Raw genomic sequence first — 22,661 nt, forward strand, 5'->3', positions numbered from 1 at the left:
TCTCAAAGACAGAGGTAGTAATTCAGTCTAGGGCTGAGAACTATGGGAAATTGGGGCAAAGACATGGGAGCTAAATATTCCTGTCCTGAAGGTCTCACCCACCCTAAAATGAAATCGTGTTTCTTTACTCCCATCCCCACCTCACCACACAAAGATCATTGAGTGTTCGATTCTGGCAGAGGCACCAAGCCAGGCCTGCCATCCTATTCCATGCAGCATCCCCGTTTCTGTTGTCTGTGGGGGTCCTGGCCTCCCCTACTCATCCTTAGTAACATGACTTGGTTTTCAGCTCAGATGTGGTTGTCTGCCTCCCCCTTCTTTCTGGGACCCATCTCTGCTAAAGAAAGGTCACAGGGCAGAAAAAAGCAGAGCTACTTTCTCAGTCCCAGGAAGGAGGTTTATGGATGCCTGGTTGGTTTCAAGAATCTATCCTTCCTCAGCTCCCGGGCAGGGCAGGGGGTTCGTCCCTGTACCTCAGATGACTGCATTTGTGTTGCAGCACCCCAAGACCACTGCTGGTGGGGTAACAGGGCAGGGGGGAAGCTCTCTGGGGAGACACTGGGCGGCATCTGCCGTGCTGGCCTCTTCTGAACAGACAAGTTACAGGGCTGAAGATGACGCAGGCAGCCCCATGACTGCTATTTACGAAGCCAGCCTTCCTATTTGGTGTAGGAAGGGCTGGCCAGGTCAGGCTTCCTTCTGCTGTTCCCAGCTGCCCATTTACCTCCCAGCCAGTCTCTCCACTTGCCCTGAAAATGGCACAGCACTGGTTGCCCCACACTCAAGGTCACCAAAGCAGTGCCCTGTGAGAAGAGCAGTCCTGTGGCAAGAGGTGCAGGGGAACTTGTTAACTCCAAGAGGGAGGCAAGTTTCAGAGGGGGCAGAAAGAGCGTAAGTGTCCCAGGACATATGCCCTCCCTACGCTGTGTCAGTTTTGCCCATTTTAGGCCTTGCCACAAAGCTGCAGAGTAGAAGGCATGACGCTGCCACTGTGTCACCATGGCACCTGGGACACTCTCTGGAAGCAGAGATTCCAACTATAGGCTGAACACCACTTCTTAGGCTCCGGACAGGAAGTATAGAGCTACTACCAAGAGAGGCCTTTGGTACCACTTTCATGAGATGGGTAGCCTCTACAGCCTTCACCTAAGGAAGTCAGGAGTGACAAACTGCTTTTACAACCATCTGGTGTTTCTGAGATTGAAAACCCTCTGCTCAGGTATCAGGCGTCAGGCACTTCTCTCATCCTGTCACGTAGCAGCAGAAACTAGATTGGCAGGAGAGGCCTCACATGCCCAGGGAGGGAACTTGGGAGCCTCGTGGACACCACACTTGCCAAAGGTCGCCCCCAAGAGGAGTAGGTGTTGGCAAATACACTGGCTGTGAGGGGTGTGCAGCACTAAGTTCACCTTAAGACTTGAGTTCAGTGGGCACAAAGGCTGGCAGGTAAGAACGTGTTGCCTTATCTTGAGAACAGGATCACCTAAACATCACCAAAAGAGGAACCCAACACCTGACATTTTGTCCAAAGACCTACATGCCTACCTAGGCTCTAGACCATGCTGGCCTCTCCTGCACAGCCACACATGGGAGCGTGCTAGCCAACATGTCCATCTCTGAGAGAGACAACTTCATTTCCATACAAAATTCCCACTGAGAAGCAGACTGGGGCATAATAGCACTTAGGGGTGGGCTCTCGGCCTGTTCACTCAACTAAAATGGCCAGAAGCAAATCTCCCCCTTTCTGCAGGAAGACCTCGAGGGGGCTGACCTCCTAACGTAGGCCCAGGGAGGACACAGTGTATCTCGGTAACAAGGTCCCTTTGTGTTCTCCCTAGCTGCCACCCCCCTCGCTCATGGAGACGTGCAACGAGGGAGTCCAGCCCAAACCACTCAGAAGTGAAAACCTGTCCATCCCGTCTTTAGTTGCTCACATGGCTACAGGCCCAACCCTGCCTGCCTCACCTGTAACTGCTGTCCAGACACCCGGAGGGCCAGGGCACCAGCACCCACTACTTTCCTCTTGGGGGAATCAGGAAAGGAAAGTGGTCCTGCTTGTGTGGCCGCCCTACTCACGTGATTGTTTTCATTTCTTTCTTCTCGGCATCTGGGCGTGCACGGTTCAGCACCTTGAGGAAGTCCGATGTTTTTGCCCGCATACGTGTGTGAATATAGGCCTGGGAGCAAACACAATGGGTACTGAAGCAATGAACACAATGTTCTAGAAAGACAACTTTGGTTTTAGTAAGAGTTACCAGGAAAGTTTGGGAACACATGCCCTGGGACTGACACAGGGCCATGCAGATAAGCAGGAGGGCAACCCTTTCTGAAGACAAATACTCATTTCTCTACTACAGGGAGGAGGTTAGAGGGAGAGACGGAAGGAAGGCCATGGGATCTTAAAGTCTCTAGAACCGTCAGAATTCAAAGCAACAGCCTGGACTATAAGAATGACTTTTGTTTTCCCAAAAAGTAAACTCTATCCCCAGTGTGGTGCTCAGACACCCAACCTCAAGATCAAGAGCGATGTGCTCTACTGATTGAGGCAGCCCCCAACCCGAATGACATTCTATGTCACTAACTGTGGTGGAGAGAATGACCTGGACCATAGGAGTCGAGTTGCTGTGGCCCTTCCCACCTTAGAGCACTTGATGTGGTAATGCAGGTAGTCCCGGAACGTGTGGATCAGGTTGATGGTATTGTCTCGAGCGCTGGCATTGGTGTGCCGAGGGAACAGCACTGTGGGCAGGGCACAAAAAAGGTGTCACATGGAGGCTGAAAGGTGGGTAGGTAGAGTCTACGGTCAGCTCCGATCTCTCCCTGCCTGAGTACATCGCACCTGGTTCACCCCACCCAGGCTTTGTCAGGGCTTTCCCCTCAGATGAGGAAGGGATAAACACCATAACCAGGACAGGTACCAGGGAGTGCAGATGGAGGCTATGTCAAGGAAAACGGAGATGATGGGAGAAAACCAGGGCTTCCCTGGGAAAGGGCTCAGTGCCAGGCATCACTCCAGGTCTAGGTTCCACCCTGTGGCTGCGCATTCTGAGATCTATGCCCTGCCTGCTGCACGCCTATTAGCCTCTGCCTCTGCAGCATGGAGGCCTCCTGAGACGGTGATACCACTGGCTACAGGAGATGGGGGCCTTGGAGAAAACACTTCATCTTAGGTATCAGCATCAGGAAACAAAGCCTGCCCGTCCTCCATCCCTGGTGCTGCAGCTTTCAGAGGCACATGGTTCCAGAAGATTCTGTGGTCTTGTGGTGAAAACTAAACACTAAGCTCCAAGGACCTCAACTCTCCTGATGAGGACAGGCAGTAGGAGCTCCTCAGCTGGGGGATGAGAAAAGCCCCTCCCACGGTGCCATGCACCGAAGCCCTCTCTAGCCACTCTGCATTCGTTCCCCCTTCAGCTTTCTGGAATCCTCTCCATCTCCTGTATCTACTCTAGTCAGTGGTCTTGGCAACCATAAAATTCTCCAAGTAGGAGGTTTTCCTAACATGAAAAGGAATGCCTCAAAAGAAAGGGTGGGACCTGTGTGTCAATTCTGAGAAGAAATGAACAGCAGAACTGCAACAACTAGAAGTTTACCATCAGTTTATGCACCATAAAGACAAAGGCGAATTAAACTGTGTGGCATGCGTCAGGCTACCTGGAAGGAGCCTGCTTCTCCCTCTGTGTCTCTGTCTCTCTGATGAATAAATCTTAACAAAACAAAACAAAAAAATCCACAAAAAAACCCAACCGTGTGGCATGAATTGTAAGCTGCATCCCAACATCAAAGACTGTCACATGAAAGAAAATGTGTAGTTTAGATTTAATGAAATATGGTAAATCGGTGGGCTCATCACCCATAAACGGGTACACCTTCAGTACTGAGATGATTTAAATTTCACAAAAAGCAGTATTTTAATGGTGTTAAGTGCAGTGTGGGAATGAGCTGTTATTCCAAATTGTTAGCTACACTCATTGGAGCCAGCTCACTGGTCTGGACCAACCATAAGAAGGGAAGACTTAAATTTCTTCAGTGGAATACGTGAATCATGGCAGGAGCTCTGGCTTAGTCAGCAAAAACCCAACAAATGCCAAATGACAGAAACTTCCTCCCACCCTGCTGCTTGGCAATGTTTACGTGGTCCCAACTCTTAACACTTGACATCAGGGACCACACTTTTTTCCCTCAGGATTTAAGAAAAACAGGAAAAAAAGAAAATGATTGCGACACACCCTCCTACAGTCATAGCATTTGTAATCAGAACAATCTGGTACACATGCCTTTGCCCCTTTTACATCTTAACAAAGGTCTGTCCTAGTTTACGCATCCTGCAGCAGGAAGGCATCAGAGGCCCCTTGACTTGGCATTCCTGCCCCACTCACCGAAGGTAATGTAGCCAATGTTGTCGCCCACGGCAGCATCTGTGTCTTTCAGCTCCAGAGGAGGTTCCCTGTGGCTAAAGAGGACCTGTGGGGCTGTGTGGCTGGCTCTGCGGCCTTCTTTGAACTCCTGGCGGGAAGAAGCACAAAGTAACCAGAAGAAAATGAAATGTAAGATGAATGCCAACTTCCCACTACAAGGCTGGTCCGGTGTAGTGTGACCCCTGTACCACTCCGGACTGTCAGGTGAAGAAACACCTGACACCAAGAGTACAAGTGCTGGCTGCTATCAATGTGATCCAAACTCAAAAAGAAGGAGACCACAGAGTACGTAGCAAGACTGATCTTTAGAATGTGAGGAGATCTTTTTTTTTTTTTTTAATGATTTTATTTAGAGCAATAAAGAGAGCATGAGCATGAGTGCACTAGCCGGGATGGGGGTATGCGGGGGGCAGAGGGAGAGGGAAAAGCAAGCTCCTCACTGAGCAGGGAGCCTGATGTGGGTCAAATCCAGGACCCTAGGATCATGAGTGATCTGAGCCGAAGGCAGATGCTTAACTGACTGAGCCACCCAGGCACCTCTGATGAGAGCATTCTTAATCCCATTCCCTTTCTCTTTCTCTTGTTTTGGAACAATAGAAGCAGTAAAAGTTTGTCTGAGACTAAACAATGAATTTAGACATTTAGGATTAAGGACTACTGCTGATTAGTTTTTTTTTTTTTTTTTAAGATTTATTAATGGGGGCGGGGGGCAGAGACACAAGCAGGTCCCATGCAGGGAGCCCGACGTGGGACCGATCCTGGTCTCCAGGATCAGGCCCTGGGCCAAAGGTGGCGCTAAACCACTAAGCCACTCGGGCTGCCCTGATTCGTTTTATTTCATGTGAAGAGGTTTTATTTTTTAGGAAATCTTGAAAATCTCAGGGTACATGGAACCCAGCCTCTAGCTTGGTTAAGACTCAAGATCAAATCTTAACTCCTTTCATCTTTGCCTGAAAGCCCCTTATGAGCTGGCTCATTTCTCACCCCCCTGCACCTCCGTATCTACTTCTTCCCGTTTCATGAAAACCATGCTTTTTCAGGGCTCCGAACCTTTGCACAAGTCCTGTTTCATGGAGGTATCTTAGACTGTTACTGTTTAGAATCCATCAATCAAAACTTTAAACTACACGTAAGCCCTTCTTGGGGACAGAAGACAACAGTTAAAGAAGCTGAGTTTTAGGGTTCACGGAGAAGAAGGAGGCTGTGTGACAGGAGAACTGAAAGCCAGATTGTTAATTCTGGCATTGAATGGCTAGAGACTCAATCACCACCACTCTGCGTAAGAGCTCATCATCCTTAACAAAATGTCCCCACCCTCATCGAACAACAAGAAAATGAGCATGTAAAAACCAGGCTGTTCCTATGTTTTAATCTGTAAATCTTGAGCTTTTCTAACGCATACATTCCTGTGGACATACCAAAGTGATAACAAGGCATCCCTGTCTCAACCAAGATCTGCAAGAACAGAACTAGATTTTCCAGCAATACCAGTAAAACAGGGTGATCCAAATTCACTAAATGATAGCGGAAGGATGGAACCAAAGGTTGTGCAAAGCCCCGGAGAGTTTTAGGAGTACGGAAGGCATGCTAACACAGCTGTCTGGTCTGCAATGCTCTACTGCTGCTCAGATATGACCTTCTCTATCATGCCATCTCCAACAGACTCAGGCAGCTGGTTGCTCTATGGTGGGAAGTTCCCATGTCTTCTCTGTAAGCCTCTACCATGGCACTTTACCATTCACTAACACCTCTGGCTTCCCGACCAAGTTGTAAGCTCTGCAAGCCAAGGATCCTCCTTTATTACTCTGTATCTATTCCTCTTTTTTCAAAGAGACTGGCTAGCACATGGCTTGCTGAATGAAAGCAAACACTTCCTACCTTGGCGGACTTAGTGCCTCACACTGTATTGGAAGGGGCAGGGATTACATTTTCCATTTGCAGATAGGAAGAATGTGCATTGGGCAGCAAGCCCTAGCAAATTAGTGGCAAAAGGGGAGATAAAAAACATAGCTAGGTTAGGTTAGCTCTCTCTTAAATTTTGTTCCTCAAAGGAAAAATATTTGGAGAGGCAGGGAAGGAGTCAATATCATTCAAAATGGAAATTGCTAAAGCTAAGCTTCTGAGATTACCCTTCCCTAGAAAAATTACTTTTTACCTTGCAAGAGGTTTGGAAGTTTTCTAACTTCTATTATTTTTATTCTTTAGCCTCCGGGGATAAAACAGAACAGATAATAAATGCCAGCATTTTCTTGCATTTAGTAAGGCTCCAAATCACTGGTACTTACTGGCATTCATACCCAGATGTGACAACTTATTACAGTGGATTCCATCAGTTCTGTGTACGTTTGGTTTGCAATGGGCAGAAACCCTAGCAAATTAGTGGCAAAAGGAGGATAACATGTAAGATCTGGTTAACAATTATTTCTGATTTGGGTCTCCTTGGTGCTGTCTCCTAAATAATACTTATTAAGAAACAATCAACCAACCCACCCAAACAGTTCTTTTTCATTAGGGTCTTTCTTTGTCCTGTATGTGTCAGCAACGGTGCCTCTTTTCTCTTCCTCCAACTAAGATGTCTTTTGAGTATCAGAATACCTTTCTCTCTTCCATCAAAGCATAATTTATGATAGCAAGTTCAGAATATATACATACATACACACACACACACACATATATACATATGCACACACACAGAAACTGATTATATGATAAAGATAGCATCTTAAATTGGTTGTATAAACATTGGCTTTGAAACAACAGCTACTAATACCAATAGGTAGCCATTTAGAAAAAAATGATGGCTCCATCTTTCATACTACATACCAGGAGAAAACTCTAAACAGGTAATCAAAAGATTGTGTAAAATATGAAACTGTAAAAATACTAGGATATAATATAGGCAAATTTCTTTATGGTCTTGGAGTAGGGAATTTCTAACTATGACTTGAAATCTAGAAGCTGTAGGAGGCACTGACTGACTTAACCATGTGAACATAAACTTCTGTATGAGGGGGAAAACCCCCCACAAACTCTAATAACAAATTGGAAAAAATATCTGCAACTCTTACCATAGATAAAAGGCTAATCTCTCTAGTATATAAAGAAATGGAGAAGATCAGTAACTGAACAGAAAAATGGATTAAGGGCATAGAGACATTTCACAGGAGAAGAAAAACAGCCTTCAACATAAGAGAAGATTTTGGACCTCTTTCACAAGAGAATGTAGATACCATTTTTAATCTATCAGATTGGCAGAGATCCGAACATCTGCCAACATACCCTGGGAAAACGAGCACTCTCATGCATCATAGGGTGAGAGGCAAAAGGGTATAAACTCTGTAGAGGAGGGTCTGGCAATATCTACCAAAATTACTAACTGTGACTCAGTGCTCTCACTTCAGGAAAACATCCTACAGCTACAACCACAGAGGCATCTAGGTAGACAGAGTCCTCAACATCCTGTCTTTGTGACTGCCTAAGAGGGTAGACTGCTTGTGTCTTGTCCCTAAACATACAGAAACCAATAGTCTCTGTTTAACTTTTCTTGGTTACAGGGCTGACACTAAGATCTAAAAAATATGAAAAATACTCTAATCTCCAAAACTATTGTTCCTAATGCTTTTCACAGACTAAGCAGTGAAATGTTCTCTATCAGACTTTCTCTAGTGCTCAGCTTGCATGCCGATAAAGATAACATACCAAAGGCAAACACTAGAATATCCCTGTGAGTGGGGAATAGCAACTCTGTCTTTTTCCTAAAGGCAGGAAGTAGGACAGCCCTGGTGGCTCAGCGGTTTAGCGCCGCCTTTAGCCCAGGGTGTGATCCTGGAGACCCGGGATCGAGTCCCACGTCGGGCTCCCTGCATGGGGCCTGCTTCTCCCTCTGCCTGTATCTCTGCCTTTCTCTCTGCCTCTCATGAATAAATAAAATCTTAAAAAAATAAAAATAAATAAAGGCAGGAAGTATCCCTCAGAGTCTGCCTGCTGAATGACAAAAGTGTTCTGAGCAGACTGTAGGTCCACACTGGGAGGGGGAAACCCACAAAGGCCCACAGCAAACAGGTAAGTGACCAGGAGGACTTCAAACAGCGTCCCTGGGTCGCAGCATTCTGTGCTAGGCATCACTGTTCTCTCAGGATTTTATAATAATGAGGCCCAGGAAAATTCTCAGATGATTTATTCTGGGGTAAAAGCCAGCAAAATAAACCCAGGTTTCTAAGGTCATTTCAAATAAATTGCCCCAGCCTTGGACTTTGGTGAGGAAGGCAAGGCAGATGGCTTCCCCAGCACAGCCTTTCCATATTCCTGGACGCCAGATGGGGCTGCATGGTGCCCATCCAGTCACTAGCTAGAGTTACGGTCAGTGCAAAAACGCGGAGATTTTCTTTTAAGACCAGTGCCCTACCACATGTACTTTGAGGGAGGAGTTTAAATTCATATGCAAAAAATACACTAAGTTCTCCTAAGGAACAAATCTCCTGGAAGCTCTCCAAGATAAGGTCTGTTTAAAGCATAAAAATAAGTTAAGATGTCGCCTGGAATAAAATGGAACAAGACTGGTAAAAAACCAGCCAAATCTAAATATGTACTTCATAGCTTTTAAAATTAGTTTCTCAGTCTGGATTCAGGCCAATTTCTAAGCTACTGCATTTAATTCCCCTGTCAATTCGCATAAAAACAGATGAAATGCCTTTCTGGAAGCTTACATTTAGGACCCAAGATATAGGTCTGTACACACACACACACACACACACTCTCTCTCTCTCTCTCTAACACAAAGTTTAGTACTCCCAGATGCTGTATCAATATTCCAATTTTTCTGTACAGTGGCTCCAAAATTAGAATTTCTGATCGATTAGACTAAACACAAAAAGCCCCCAGAGATAGATCAAATTGAGGCTATCACTTTTGAGTATTTTCCTTGCCGCTTAGGACACCCATAAAATATCCTCACTACATTAAGCACAACCATCTTTCAACTCTATGCAATAAAAAATATTCTGTCCCAGAATTCTTAAATCTCCTTACCCTGCCAAGGAACAGCATGAATGTGCAAAAGGTGTTTAAAAATTTAACCACTGTACTAGATTTTGAATGCTGAGCCATCTCAGAAGAAATCAGCCTGTTTTATTACTTCAATGATGAGCTCTTCATGTCTTAGAGCCAGCAACTGGTTAGCAGACAGCATGACAAAGCCACAATGAGGTATCGTATCAGACTAGAGTCCAGATGTACCAGAAATTCATTTACAAAATGTCCCACTAAAGCCCCATTCCTCTTCTTGGTACGTGAGCTGCTTTTGAGGGACGTGCTCTACAGTGACCTCAAGCAAACTATGGCTAATTTGCCTCACTGACCACTCAACGACTCTGGCCTATTGATGTAATACTTACTACTAAGAATTTTTAGAGATTCTGTTCTGAGAAGAGTTTAGGACTAAACCAAGCCAAGAATGGATCTTGCCAAGAAATCACAGGAAATGCAACGCAGGAAATGTGACTAAGCTTTAAATCAAAGACCCTATGGCAGCAAGGATGCTTAAAACTCAGTCACACCATTAATATGTTTAATCCTTAATGCACTCTCCAATTCAGTCCTGCAAAAGGTTAAAGCCACTAAGGAAAAACTATCCACAGTGAGTTTGGTAGGAGCTATTTAATTGAATCTTCAAGCTCTGGCATCCAAAGAGCTGCCCGTTTTCTATATTTATGGTATGTTACGGTACCCAGGTATAAACCACCACACCATGGTGTTCCCCCCAAGATGTCCACTCCATACCTGCATGAACACTTTTCCAATGACCACATCGTCGTCATCCTTAAACACTGTGCTGAAGACTACTGTGACTCTGTCCTTTTTAGATTCAACATACCTGAGGATAACAAAACCCACGAGGTAAGAAGTACAGAATGAGCATGAGGTTTTGTCAAGAACTTGATCTCCAAGTGAAGTAGATGGGTAAAGCCAAATAAATCTCTTAGTTCATAAAACCAGGCATGCCAAGGGAGACTCAGTATGTATGACCAACAAAGTCAGTATAACACATGCATGCCCTGAGAGGGGCAGGAGAGGAAAATCACCCTCAGTGGCTAGTACTGACTTGTCTGTGTGGTAGGACATGGAATCTAGGGTTTGTGACTCTCAGAACCTCACTTCTAAAAATTTCTTTATATACTAGGAGATTCCTACTATGTAGATGATCCAAGAGTTGCAAACATATAGAATGCACAGTCCCTTCTACCTCCCTATTACTCAGGCTATATGACTGAAGAATAGTGGTGCTTTAAAGAAAAGCACTGGATTTGCCTTTCAACTTTTGCCAACTTTTGATATAGAGACGAGCAAAAGTGGCCTCCTTTGCTCCCCCTGTCATCTATCTCCTGGCTTAAAGAATTTTATGAGAAACACATGGTAGGGGGGATTCATACAACAGAGTTTAAGGGTCTGACCTAACCATGTGTCTTTCAGAAAGGGCATGTAACAGCCACACCAAGGCTTTGGGACCAAGTTCTTCCTTCCTTCCTTCTTTCCTTTCTTTATTTTTATTTTATTTTTTTTGGGGGGGAGGGGCAAGTTCTATACTCACATGGTCTCATCGTCCCTATAATGGATAACTGCTCTGTTCTCTCCTTCCTTGCCCTCTTCTTGGAATTGGAAATATTTCTCAAAGACAGAGGCGAAACAATTTCGTTTCAACATGCCAGCCTGATGCACAATGGAATCCTTGGATGCCGGCAGATTTTCAAGGTCATATAGCAAAGAGACATTGTATCCTGGAGGGGGGGAAAAACCCAGTGGTTATATTAAATACAGAACAAACAACTCTGCAGGTTCTAAGGACATTCTATTTTGTTTCAGTGTCCATTCTTTTAACCCAGGTAGATTGCTGTCTATTCTCATCCGTCTCATATGGCAAAGTAAGTAAGATAAAACCTTAATTCTTGTAAAACCACTGTGAATATATACAGCTAACTAATAGATGCTATGCCAAAATTGGAATCAGTATCAAAGATGACTGATAACAAGTAGAAGCCATAATGCAGGAACTCCGATTAGAAATCTAGTATTCCAGATACTGTAGTCAAGAGGGGACTTGTGTATGCTATCAAGCTATAATAACATGAGTTACACATTTTTTTCTGATGGTTTAACCTGCCAAGTGCTAACACAACCAGTAGCTGGGTAGCTTTTTGATTAAAACAACAACAACAAAACCTCATCACATACCATTACAAATCCCTTTGTGGAAGGAGGCTAAGTATGGAAAAATCTGAAAAGTGTGTGTGTGTATATGTATATACTTCCCCAAAAGCTTTTACTTGCATACTCTATAAAAATTTCAAAGTGTTTAATTTTACTTAATTGGGTCTCTATAAGAATTTTTTAAGTTGGCAGGCAGATATGGTTATTCTCATTTTACAGGGAAAAGAAGTTCAAAGGAGCAGAGTGCTATGCTAAATGCAGCATGATACAGAGATGTAGGTATTCTATTTTGAGTTGAACAGAATTGGGTCCAAATCCTGGCCTTGCCACTTTGTGACCTTGGACAAACTACCTAACCTCCAAAATTCCTGCGTCTATTTAAAAAGGATACTGAGAGAGGGAGGCCCTTGGGAAAATTTAGAGTGTACAGTATTTTAAAGTGCCCAGAACACAGTAGGTCATTAACTAATGGGACCTGAAGCCAAGTCTGCTGACCACTACACCCTATTCTGCCTCTTTACAGCATGTTGAGTAGGAGTTCCACCAAACAAGGCTGGGACAACTGATTATCTAATCAAATGATTAATACATGCCAAAAGGCCTATAGGTGGTTTTGTAAGAGTATCTGTACACCACTGTGGATCTTTTCATATAGATAACTGCTGGGAATAATTTTATCAGAACTGTATGGAATGTCTTAGACATTTATACTTTGCCACTATTTAATTTTTTTCTAAGAACATTCCTGAGATCTGTTTTTTGTTGTATCTATCCTCACTGAGAACACGGACTATCCAAATCTCTGTTCTAGGTTGTGCTTTTGGCATATTTTTGGCACTCCAATATTAAATAATATCAATCATCATTCCATTTTGGGCACCTGAAAACCAATAAGCAGACTACAAGATGAGATAGAAAAAGAAAATATTTAGAGTTCAGGTTTGTTAGTTTTAAGAAGCCAAATAAAACAAGCTAAGTAAAACTACAGCTAAAGTCAGACTCTTAAGTAAGGCTTTGATATGATGAAGAAAAACATACCGAGGATAGATTAAAAGTAAAAATCTACTATGGCTTGGTGAGACCCCCCAAGCTTGCTTAGATAAACCCATAGAAAGACAGGAGGTGACACACTACTTTCACTCATTTTTATACTTTCCACTTGTATGAACACAAGGTCTGCAATCCAGCAATGCCTGTGCTTTAGCAGAAGTGGCAGAAAAGGTCCAGGGACAGAAACATAAGCTCTCTGTGTTACACTCCAGGGGTTCTGATGGATTGTGAGATCTGAGCTGTGTCAAGCACACCCAAGAGTTCCTACACAATTTTTTTCTATTCTAGTTCTGCTCCTTCCTCTCCCTCTCTCTCTGAAATTCCTTGATTCCTTTTAAAGCCTACAGTGTTATTTATTTTTTGGTTTTTATTTCTCCATATATTTTTACCATCAATTTGGGGATGAACATATTCCAATATTCTTCATGGACTGCAGTTAATGCTTCTGCCCACAGTACTCCTAATAACAAGTTTCATCCCAAAGACCTATCTCTGTATTTGATATTTTGTTTCCAGAGCATACAGAAGACAGGGAAAGGTCTTCCACTAAGAGTGGTGAGGCATGTCATATTATAAGAAAACAAACAAGCAAACAAAACCCCCACAAAGGCTGAGGGAGGAAATAAGCTAGCAGAAGTAACCACTGTGGAAAGACAGACATGCCTACCTTCTTAGAATGATCTACAGAGACACCACAGGAATAAAATTCAAGTAATATTATGTTTAAAGGAACTTAACTACTTGGTCCTTATCTGGGGGGCAAGCTAAATGCCTCAGAATTTGAGACTACCACTTATTCACAAGGATGAAAATACTGTTCGTTTTTTTTTTTTTTTTTTGCTTTAAATTTTCTATAAAGCAATAGATCATAGCTGTTGTAATCAAGGAAGGCCATGGTGCTTTTCAATTCCTCTGGCTGCAAAGAGGCTATTATTCTTCATTAGAAGAACGGATTAAAAGGAGGGGCTGAAATTTCTGTTCTTTGAATATGTGAGAATAGCTTCTCCAAATGTGCAGAGTACAGAAATGGTGTTACTAGGGGCTGGGGTGAAAATCAATGTTTGCTTAGTCTCAAAAGGCTAAGAGAAAATCACCATGAGAAAACAAGTGGCCCACTGAGCGCAAGTCACTTGGCTCCACGACATAAATGTTAAAAATGACATACATCAATTCTGCACACCACACTGTGTACCATTACTGGATAAAGCAAAGCCCCTTATAAACTAGTTTCATGGAGAGGGTTGAAGTGGGAACTGGGCTCAGGCAAAAATATTTGTAAAAGGAACAATATTTAAATGAAATGCTTTGGTTAAAAAAATAAAAAAAGCACAGTACAAAACAGGACAGGTATCTTCCCATGTCACTCCACAGTTGCTCACATGGCTACATACCTGATTCGGGATTTACCAAGAAACTCCCGTACACCCTCTTTAATAACTAGAAAATACAAAAACAAATGTTAATCCAAAGAGCATGATAATGCCATTTTTAAAGCACTGTATTTGCCAAGCTTCTTCTAAGCCAGAATTTTTCATTTGGCGGATGGGACACTGGACACATAAAGGGAAGCAGATTTAACTGAGTTACCAAGCAAGTCACTCATTGAACTGAGATTAAATCCAAAAGGTTAATCTAGGATCTGTTTTTAAATCAAGGCTCATCTTTTACTCTTTTAGGAATTGGTCACGCCCTATATATGTTCTGTTCTCCCCCAGACCATGTATTGCACACAATCACTTTTATTTTCAAGAGTGCTGAAGGGTGCCAAACCCAAGTGAAAGAAGATTATGTCAGTTATCAACTAAGTACAGGCCAAACCAGTAACCCAGGTAAGTGAAGAGATAAAACCAGAATTACTGGGAACAGATTCCAGTTAGCCTGCTTATCTTGTAAGCTTTAAAATTATTTAGCTCACCAACAGTTTTATGACAAAAGACAATAGATCATTGAAGCATAGCCATTTATTTACACTGGTGGGTCCACAGAAGGTTGTACTTTCTACATGTTTTGTTTGTTTGTTTGTTTCCCCAAAACTAATACTTACTGCTTGGCTACTCTCCAGCTTTGAGGAGTAAATGATAAAACAAGAACCCTTTTTATACCTTCCTATTTCTCTGTCAGTATAACTGGTTCACCTGGTAGAAACTGCTCCTAGGCTGACAGTTCAAGAAACAAACATTTTAGAAGGACTAGTTCAGATTTAAATGTTACATAGGCTATGGTAAGCAGAAGGCAGCTATCTGAAGACAGAAAAAAGTAAACATTAGAGCAATCAGAACTATTTAATCAGTCTTTATATGTTTAAGAGCAAAACAGACATGGCTGATTCTTAGCCCTCATTAAAAACATACTTAGGAGGGAGGGGGGTCGTCATTATTCTACAAGAAGGGAAAAACTGAGGCCAGTATTAACAGTATATGTAAGAGCAGTATGATGGGCTGCAGGATTTTGTATCTAGATGTTTTAGTCAATTTCTCAACACTACCTCACCACAAACACATTCATGATCCTCTGGAATTTTCTGGGATATCAAAAAAAAATTTAAAAAGGATACTTAATACAGAACAATCTACCAAGTTATAAGTAAACAAAAGCATTAACTTTTGTTTTAGTTTTAAGGGTTATAAATGCATGTTTTAAAGAATTCTATCAGCCAGAGAAAGCACTGCAAACATAGGCAGACTAGAGGGTAGCTCCATGTGAGCAGGAGCTCAGCCCTGCTCACTGTTGTGGTCTCTGCACCCACACATGTCTGTGTATGGGGAGTTGCAATAAACAGAGCTTAGTCAATATTGATGTTTTCTTCTTCTTTTTTTTAAAATTTTTTTATGATAGTCACACAGAGAGAGAGAGAGAGAGAGAGAGAGAGAGGCAGAGACACAGGCAGAGGGAGAAGCAGGCTCCATGCACCGGGAGCCCGACATGGGATTCGATCCCGGGTCTCCAGGATCGCGCCCTGGGACAAAGGCAGGCGCCAAACCGCTGCGCCACCCAGGGATCCCTGATGTTTTCTTCTAATCTTACTTTCAACATACCCTCTATAATGATAATTAAAAAAAAGCAACAGCAAACCATGTATTTTTTGTCCTATTTGAAAAAATTATCACAAGGTGAGGTTCCTTCCTTCCTGTTCTTAAATACTCTTTAATATTCCACATACTTATTTCACCACTTTCTTACAGCTGGAAGAAATTCTCTATCTGCAAACTATAGATAACAGAATAGATCTCAATGCATGACTTTGTGATCACACTTATTTGTATCCAGGCAAAAGATAAGTAATACCACATGCAGTTCCGATCTAGTGACCATGTAGCCACTGTGAGGTTCTCTCTTTTACAGAAGAGGAACTCAAAGGAGATGTTAAGGTCACAGAGTTTTGGTGGCACAGAGAGATCTGACCTTCAGGTGTCTTATATACACCACTTCTCCTAAAAGAGTCTGAGGGATGGGGTGGTGTATAACCAGGCGTATCTCATAAGAATTTTAACTAGCATGCTATCTCTGAGTCATAATACTGTACTGTGTGCAATATGGGTACTTGGAAGAAGGGGAAATTAGACGTGGAAGAAAAAACCATTAACTCCTAAGATTTAGTTTAATTCCAAGCTTAATACTCTGAGATCTAAAAGGTTCTTAGAGCCAAATTTATACCCTGTTCAGCTCCTTCCACTTGGCAAAACCAGACAACGCTTCCGTGTTGATTCCACTTGTACTTTAAACCACAATTCACTTTTTCAATGAACGCCCCCCTCTTCCAAACTGACACCAGAAGATGCGTGGAGGCAACAACCCATCAGTCCTCACCATCAGATCTACCTGCCCTAGCAACAGAGGTTTTCTGCCTTGAAAAAGGGCCTGGGCTACGAAACAAGCTTCCTCTGGTTATCACAGTCTAGTCACTGTTTAACCAACCCCAAGAGCCATTTACTGTGCACTCTGCTCCAAAACTCCAAATGTTACTTGCTCCACCCACTTGGGCGGGTGGGGTCGGTTCTTTGACCCTGCGGGAGCTACAAGAATAGCACTGTGTTTGGAGTTCTAGGGTATGGAAGGCACAGACTGGAAAGGAGGCTTAAGAAATCCAGCTTTAATGCTTTTTTTCCCTTCCAAAGATTATTATTATCACTGCACCTGCATCTTTAAAGAAAGAAAACTGTCTAGGGAAAATTTTGAGTTGTCTGTTTGAAGGTTTAACAATTCTTTTCAGGTAGTTATTTTATGGTTACTCAAAAGCAGGGCCACTTAATAGCCGCTTGTTTCCTTTTGTTCTTAATCTGGTAAAGAGAAGAGGTGGCCACTAACTTTTATAGAATAATCCTTCATATGTTTCTATGAGACTAGGTTTTCCTCCTTAAGCTTTTCTTTCAGGTAAAATCACCCTGAATACAAATTCTCTAGACATTTCTTCTTCCCTTGAACTTATGAGGCAAATCAGAAAAGGTTTTGGCTCTTCCCTTGAATTGCTGGGACAGATCAACTGCATATGAATAATTAAGAGAAATAATGGTCTATGATTTCTAGGATTGCATTTACTTAACATCAACTTTAATTTTTATACCAAAATATTACTGAGATAGAGATTTTTTTTTTTTTTTACAAACACCATTTTCATTGCGTAAGTTTTAAGTAATTCAAAAGGAATCACCCTTAATCAGAAAGAAACTAGAAATAGCTGTATCTTCATTAACTGGATTAAGGAGAACCTAGCTTGTTAAAACTAAAAGATATCTGAAAACTGATTCAGGAACTGAGTCATACTTCCTGCTTTGAGACCCAACCACAACGTGTGCTCACTGGTGTAACAACATTTTCTTTCTTCCATAAATGGTTCTACCCAGAGCAAGTATAGTTCAACAGGAACCAAACCTGCTACTTTAGCTATAGAAAAAAGCCAGTGAATAAGGCATGGCCATTAAGAATTTCAAAATGCACAGAGAGCCTTTCTATTTCCCCTGTGGTAGTCATAAGGAAGAAGAGAAACTCAAGGAGACCAGCTCTAAAGAAGTTTACATCAAAAAGGGTAGATTTGTACCTAAATTTCCAGAATGAGAAATTAAGACCATAAAATTTAAAGGCCAGAGCTATATACCTACTTCACAATATTATAGAAATAAAATGGAACCCATCTGATAGCTTTTTTTTTTTTTTTAAAAAGGCTCCACAACACAGAGCCCAATGCAGGGCTTGAACTCACAACCCTGAGATCAAGAGTCTGATACTTAACCAAATGAGCCACCCAGCTGCCCCATGATAGCTATTTTTATACTGGTCAAAGAATGTATTCTTTGGTGCATTTTTTGAGAACTAAAGTTTTGTTTTCATTGGTTAGGGAACATCTTTATTTTTCTAGAGTAGCAAACAAGTAAGCAAAGAGCCAAAGCTTTTTCTGAAAAATATGCTATCGTTATGGAAAATGAAGTCAAGAAGTCTTGACTGAAGTGAAGTCACTTCACTTCACATCTTGACTGAAAATGAAGTCAACCACTTCACTGGTTAAGTGGGCTAGCTGTCCAGAGTGATCAGTGCAACAGACCTTCTAGGAATGGCAAGCTACCAATAAAAGGTGAAGAGGAAACAGGAGTCCCAAGGAAAATGATGTAGAACATACCTCATCAGCACCATGTGCCTGAAGTTCCTTGTAGAATTTCAAAGAAATACTGACCATCACTTTTGTTTTGTCTCCATTAGGATTTGAAATATGATAGAGAACTCCATCAAAATCTGTGAAGAAAGTAAATAAAACTGATTAACTTGGGAATGGGGAGTAAGATCTCAAAACACTGGTCTGCCTTGTTACAGGACACAAGGAGGTCCCCCTTGGAAGTAGGCACATAAATAAAATGGTATTTATTTTAAATCCATACAGAAAGTCAGCAAAAAAACACTGGGATAAAACTATCAAGTACTTATCTCTTGGTTCTCTTCTAAAATTACAAAGCTATTCTTACCTTCATCATAGCTTGGTGCAGAAAGTTATTTTTTTTTAAAGATTTTATTTATTTATTCAAAAGAGAGAGAGAGAGAGACAGGCAGAGAGAGAAGCAGGCTCCATGTGGGGAGCCTGACATGGGACTCGATCCCTGGTCTCCAGGATCACACCCCAGGCTGAAGGCAGCGCTAAACTGCAGAGCCACTAGGGCTGCCCAGAAAGTATTTTTTTAAAGGTTTTATTTCTCTATTCATGAGAGACATAGAAGAGAGGGAGAACCATAGGCAGAGGGAGAAGCAGGATCCCTGAGGGGTGCCTGATGTGGACTCAGTCCCAGAACCCTGGGATTACAACCTGAGCCAAAGGCAGATGCTCAACCACTGAGCCACCGAGGTGCCCCTGAAAGTATTTTTTTTAAAAAAGCTTTTGTTGCGATGTATTTTATTTTATTTTTAATTTTTATTTATTTATGATAGTCACACACAGAGAGGGAGAGAGAGGCAGAGACACAGGCAGAGGGAGAAGCAGGCTCCATGCACCGGGAGCCCGACGTGGGACTCCATCCCGGGTCTCCAGGATCGCGCCCTGGGCCAAAGGCAGGCGCTAAACCGCTGCACCACCCAGGGATCCCGTTGCAATGTATTTTAAACAAGCCTAGATTATAACGTGTAATCAACTCTTAATTTCCCCCTGTGACTTCAATAATTATCAACACACGGCCAATCTTATTTCATTTAGATGCCCCCCTCAATGATTTATTCTAAAGCATATCCGAGACATCACATCATTTTATCCATAAATATTTCACAATGTATCCCCAAATAATAAAGAATTATTTATTTACTTTTTTTTTTTAAAGATTTTATTTATTCATGAGATATACACACAGAGAGAGGCAGAGACACAGGCAGAAGGAGAAGCAGACTCCCCTCAGGGAGTCCAATGTGGGACTCGATCTCTGAACTCCAGGATCACGGCCTGAGCCAAAAGCAGAGCTTAAGCGTCTCAAGAATTTTTTAGAAAGCACAGCCACAATACCACTACCATGCCTTAATTTTTAAAACCAATTTCTTAATATCAAATATCCAGTCAAGTGTTCAAATATTCTGCCTCAAAAAACCAAACCAAAATAAAAACAAAACCAAAAAACCCCACAATGGTTTTAAAATACTGTTGTCTTATTTGAATTAAGATCCAAGTAAGAGCCCCACACTGCGTTTGGTTATTAAGTTTCTTCTAAACTATATACAAGCCTCCCTTCTCTTTGGCTTCTACCTTCCTGCAGAGAGGATTTAACTGGTGTAGTTCCCGAAACCAGATGCTGAGAACCTCAGTTTAGGGAGATTTGACATTGCTAGTTAGTGGGAGAGGACAGGGATGGTGCCTAGCCTCCAGTCACAGCACTTCAGAACTGCAAAGTCTTCCCAGATCACCTAGTCAAATACCCTCACTATACAGAGGGTGACTGTTTTAACTCCATGAAGTCCACACAGCACATGAGTAGCATCAGTATCTAATTCTTAGTAGGGAACAGAAAGCAGTAACTTCTCTGACTTGAACAGGTCTCTAGTATTTTCCATGTTTCCCCACTACTCTAGTGTTGGGAAAACTGAGATGAAGGTTACTTGAAGACAGTAATTTAATATTTCCAAATTAAACAAACTTTAGTTTATACCACAACATTAAGCCCAAACCTCTGAGATATCAGTAGGTAACTTTACAAAGTTCAATAAATCCATAAATAATCATCTAAAGCAAAGATCTCAAAAAGCATTGACAATCAGGGGACAGTACTCCAAATCTCAAAACTTACTTTAGGAATGATTTTGTTTTCTATTTTTATATTGTGCCTTCTCTTACAGGGTTAAGGTAAGGACACTTACCTGCAAATGTTACTTCTACTGCTTCTGGTTTGTTACTGCAAAACAAAAGAAAAGTTCCTTAGTAAAGATAGTTGTATTGCTGCTGGCCTTCAAAAGGACTCACAAAGACCCCTGAGCTTTACTTCAGATTGGAGCATTCTGGACCAATCTTATGCTTACTGCTGACCTGAGTACACAATTTGCTTCCTCAGGTACCTGAACCTTTAGGCTCACTTAAGGTAGAGGATACAAAAAGGCAGCAGGACAGACACAGCTTTTGTTTTTCAGCTGCTGTCCAATCTCTGTCATGGTTGGTGTCTTACCTCTAGTTTTGAATTCCTTAGGACTATGATACACACTTTTGCATATATATAGGAACTACCAAATGCTATCTTTTGATCAATGTCTCCCCCACAGGACAGGAGTGATGGAAGTAGAGGTAGTACATTCCACAGGAAAGCTGCTAAACAGAATGCAGAATGGTTTTAATTTACTGAAGATGAAAGCATAATTTCAGTCCATAAAACAAGAAGTTCTATACCATTTCAAAGACAATCTGGAAGTCTTCCTACACGTCTTTCTCTCTCCCTTTATGTCACCAAAGTACTCACCACTCTCCTTCAGGAAGCCCTCTTTCACTGGTTCTACTCTAGTTTTGTTTGGTTTTGTTTTGTTTTGAAAATCCACTTTCTATGGAAGTGCAGCACAAAACAACACTGTGGAATCACTGAGAACAGTCAAGACATCAATTTTCCACCTTCAGCTTTTCATCAGGACCATGTTTTCAGACAAATTAACACTGCACGCTTTTATTTTTTCACCTATTCATCTATAAAATGGGAGAATACAAGTGATCCTACTGACCTTATAGAACTACTAAAGATAAAGAGAACAGACACAGAATAACCTATCCTGGCAGGCAATGAGGACAGCCTGATACTTTCTGTGCAGCTCCTAGCTCAGCCTGGTACAGAAACTTCTACTTGATAAATGCTGCTGAGTTATTACCTAGAAAGCATGACATACATACTAGCTATACACAATAATTGTTAATTAACCTCCTGTGAAAAGCCACCTTACATGATTTCCCCACTTCTCCTCAAAACCCAATGGTAGGAAACAAAGGAAGACTCCAAGGTTTTATCTCTAGCTACCTAGGACTGCAATGATTCCACTTTGTTTTATGGACCAGCAGACAAGACACACACATTTCCCCAATTATTCTTGCCTAATTTGCTCAAGACCACACCATCAAGTACATCTCTTTTATACTACCTCCGCTCCCTTACCTGTAAAGAGAACCACAACTGAGCTGCCCTCTAGGGTTGCTGGGAAATAATGGAATATGTGGCGTGGTTTATGAGTGTTAAAAAGCTGCTGCAGATGCTACACAATACCTTTCCAGGAAACTGGCTTCTACGAAGCATACGTTAGCCCTGCTGAAAAATCAACCAATACAAGTCACATACGGAGTTCCACTCTACTCCTTCATGGCCATCCATGTGACTTAGGAAAATCGCTCTGGGAGACTCTAAGAATGGAAGCATCAAGTGGGTTTATGGAGAAGCAATGAGTTTAGAGTATGATGAAAAGAATGAGATGAAAACTTAAACTGATTCTGATCTTTCATTAGAAACTGTAGCCAGCAAAGACAATGAATGGCCAACCACCATTCCTCACCTCTAAAAAACAAGAGCAAAGGAAGAAGCAGCACAAACATTAATCTATGGCTCACTTGAATGAAATATGAAGAGGCTGCACAATGGGAGGAAGCATGGAAGTCTATTTTCCTGGGAAAGGGTGGCTATGCCAAAAAGTCAGGGTGGAGGCTTGTAAAAGTCCGTATTACATCACTTAGTAGGTAGCTGGGTTTTTTTATTTTTTAAATCCTTAGACTTTAACTCAGTCAACAAAGGACTGAGTTCCTCACTCTCCTACTTTATCAGCAGACTGAGAAAAATTAGGTATAAATAAAAACCCTAAGGGTTGCAAGCTGTAAACATTAAAGCAAAATAAAACAAAACCACAACTTTTTTTTTTTTTTTTTTTTTTTAAAGTAGGGTCCACACCTAGCACTGAGTCCAATGCAGGGCTTGAACTCATGATCCGGAGGATCCAGACCTGAGCTGAGATCAAGAGTTGGACACTAAACTGACAACCACCCAGGTGCCCCCAAGCTATCAACATTTTAACTAA

General features: G+C 42.1%; 1 protein-coding gene across 1 annotated transcript in view; it reads right to left on the reverse strand.

Annotated features, from left to right (window-relative positions):
• Nucleotides 1-22,661, reverse strand: part of ARPC2 (actin related protein 2/3 complex subunit 2) — a 29,644-nt gene that overhangs the window by 1,021 nt on the left and 5,962 nt on the right. The window contains exons 3-10 of the mRNA XM_072813385.1: nt 20,487-20,521; nt 18,283-18,395; nt 14,063-14,108; nt 11,005-11,191; nt 10,197-10,290; nt 4,380-4,506; nt 2,639-2,739; nt 2,077-2,177 (exon numbers count right to left, since the gene is read on the reverse strand). Of these exons, the coding sequence (XP_072669486.1) occupies nt 2,077-2,177; nt 2,639-2,739; nt 4,380-4,506; nt 10,197-10,290; nt 11,005-11,191; nt 14,063-14,108; nt 18,283-18,395; nt 20,487-20,521 (804 nt within the window). The remainder of the gene's footprint in view (nt 1-2,076; nt 2,178-2,638; nt 2,740-4,379; nt 4,507-10,196; nt 10,291-11,004; nt 11,192-14,062; nt 14,109-18,282; nt 18,396-20,486; nt 20,522-22,661) is intronic.

This window comes from Canis lupus, chromosome 36 (genome assembly GCF_048164855.1).
Source record: "Canis lupus baileyi chromosome 36, mCanLup2.hap1, whole genome shotgun sequence".
In the NCBI taxonomy this organism is placed as follows: Eukaryota; Metazoa; Chordata; class Mammalia; order Carnivora; family Canidae; genus Canis; species Canis lupus.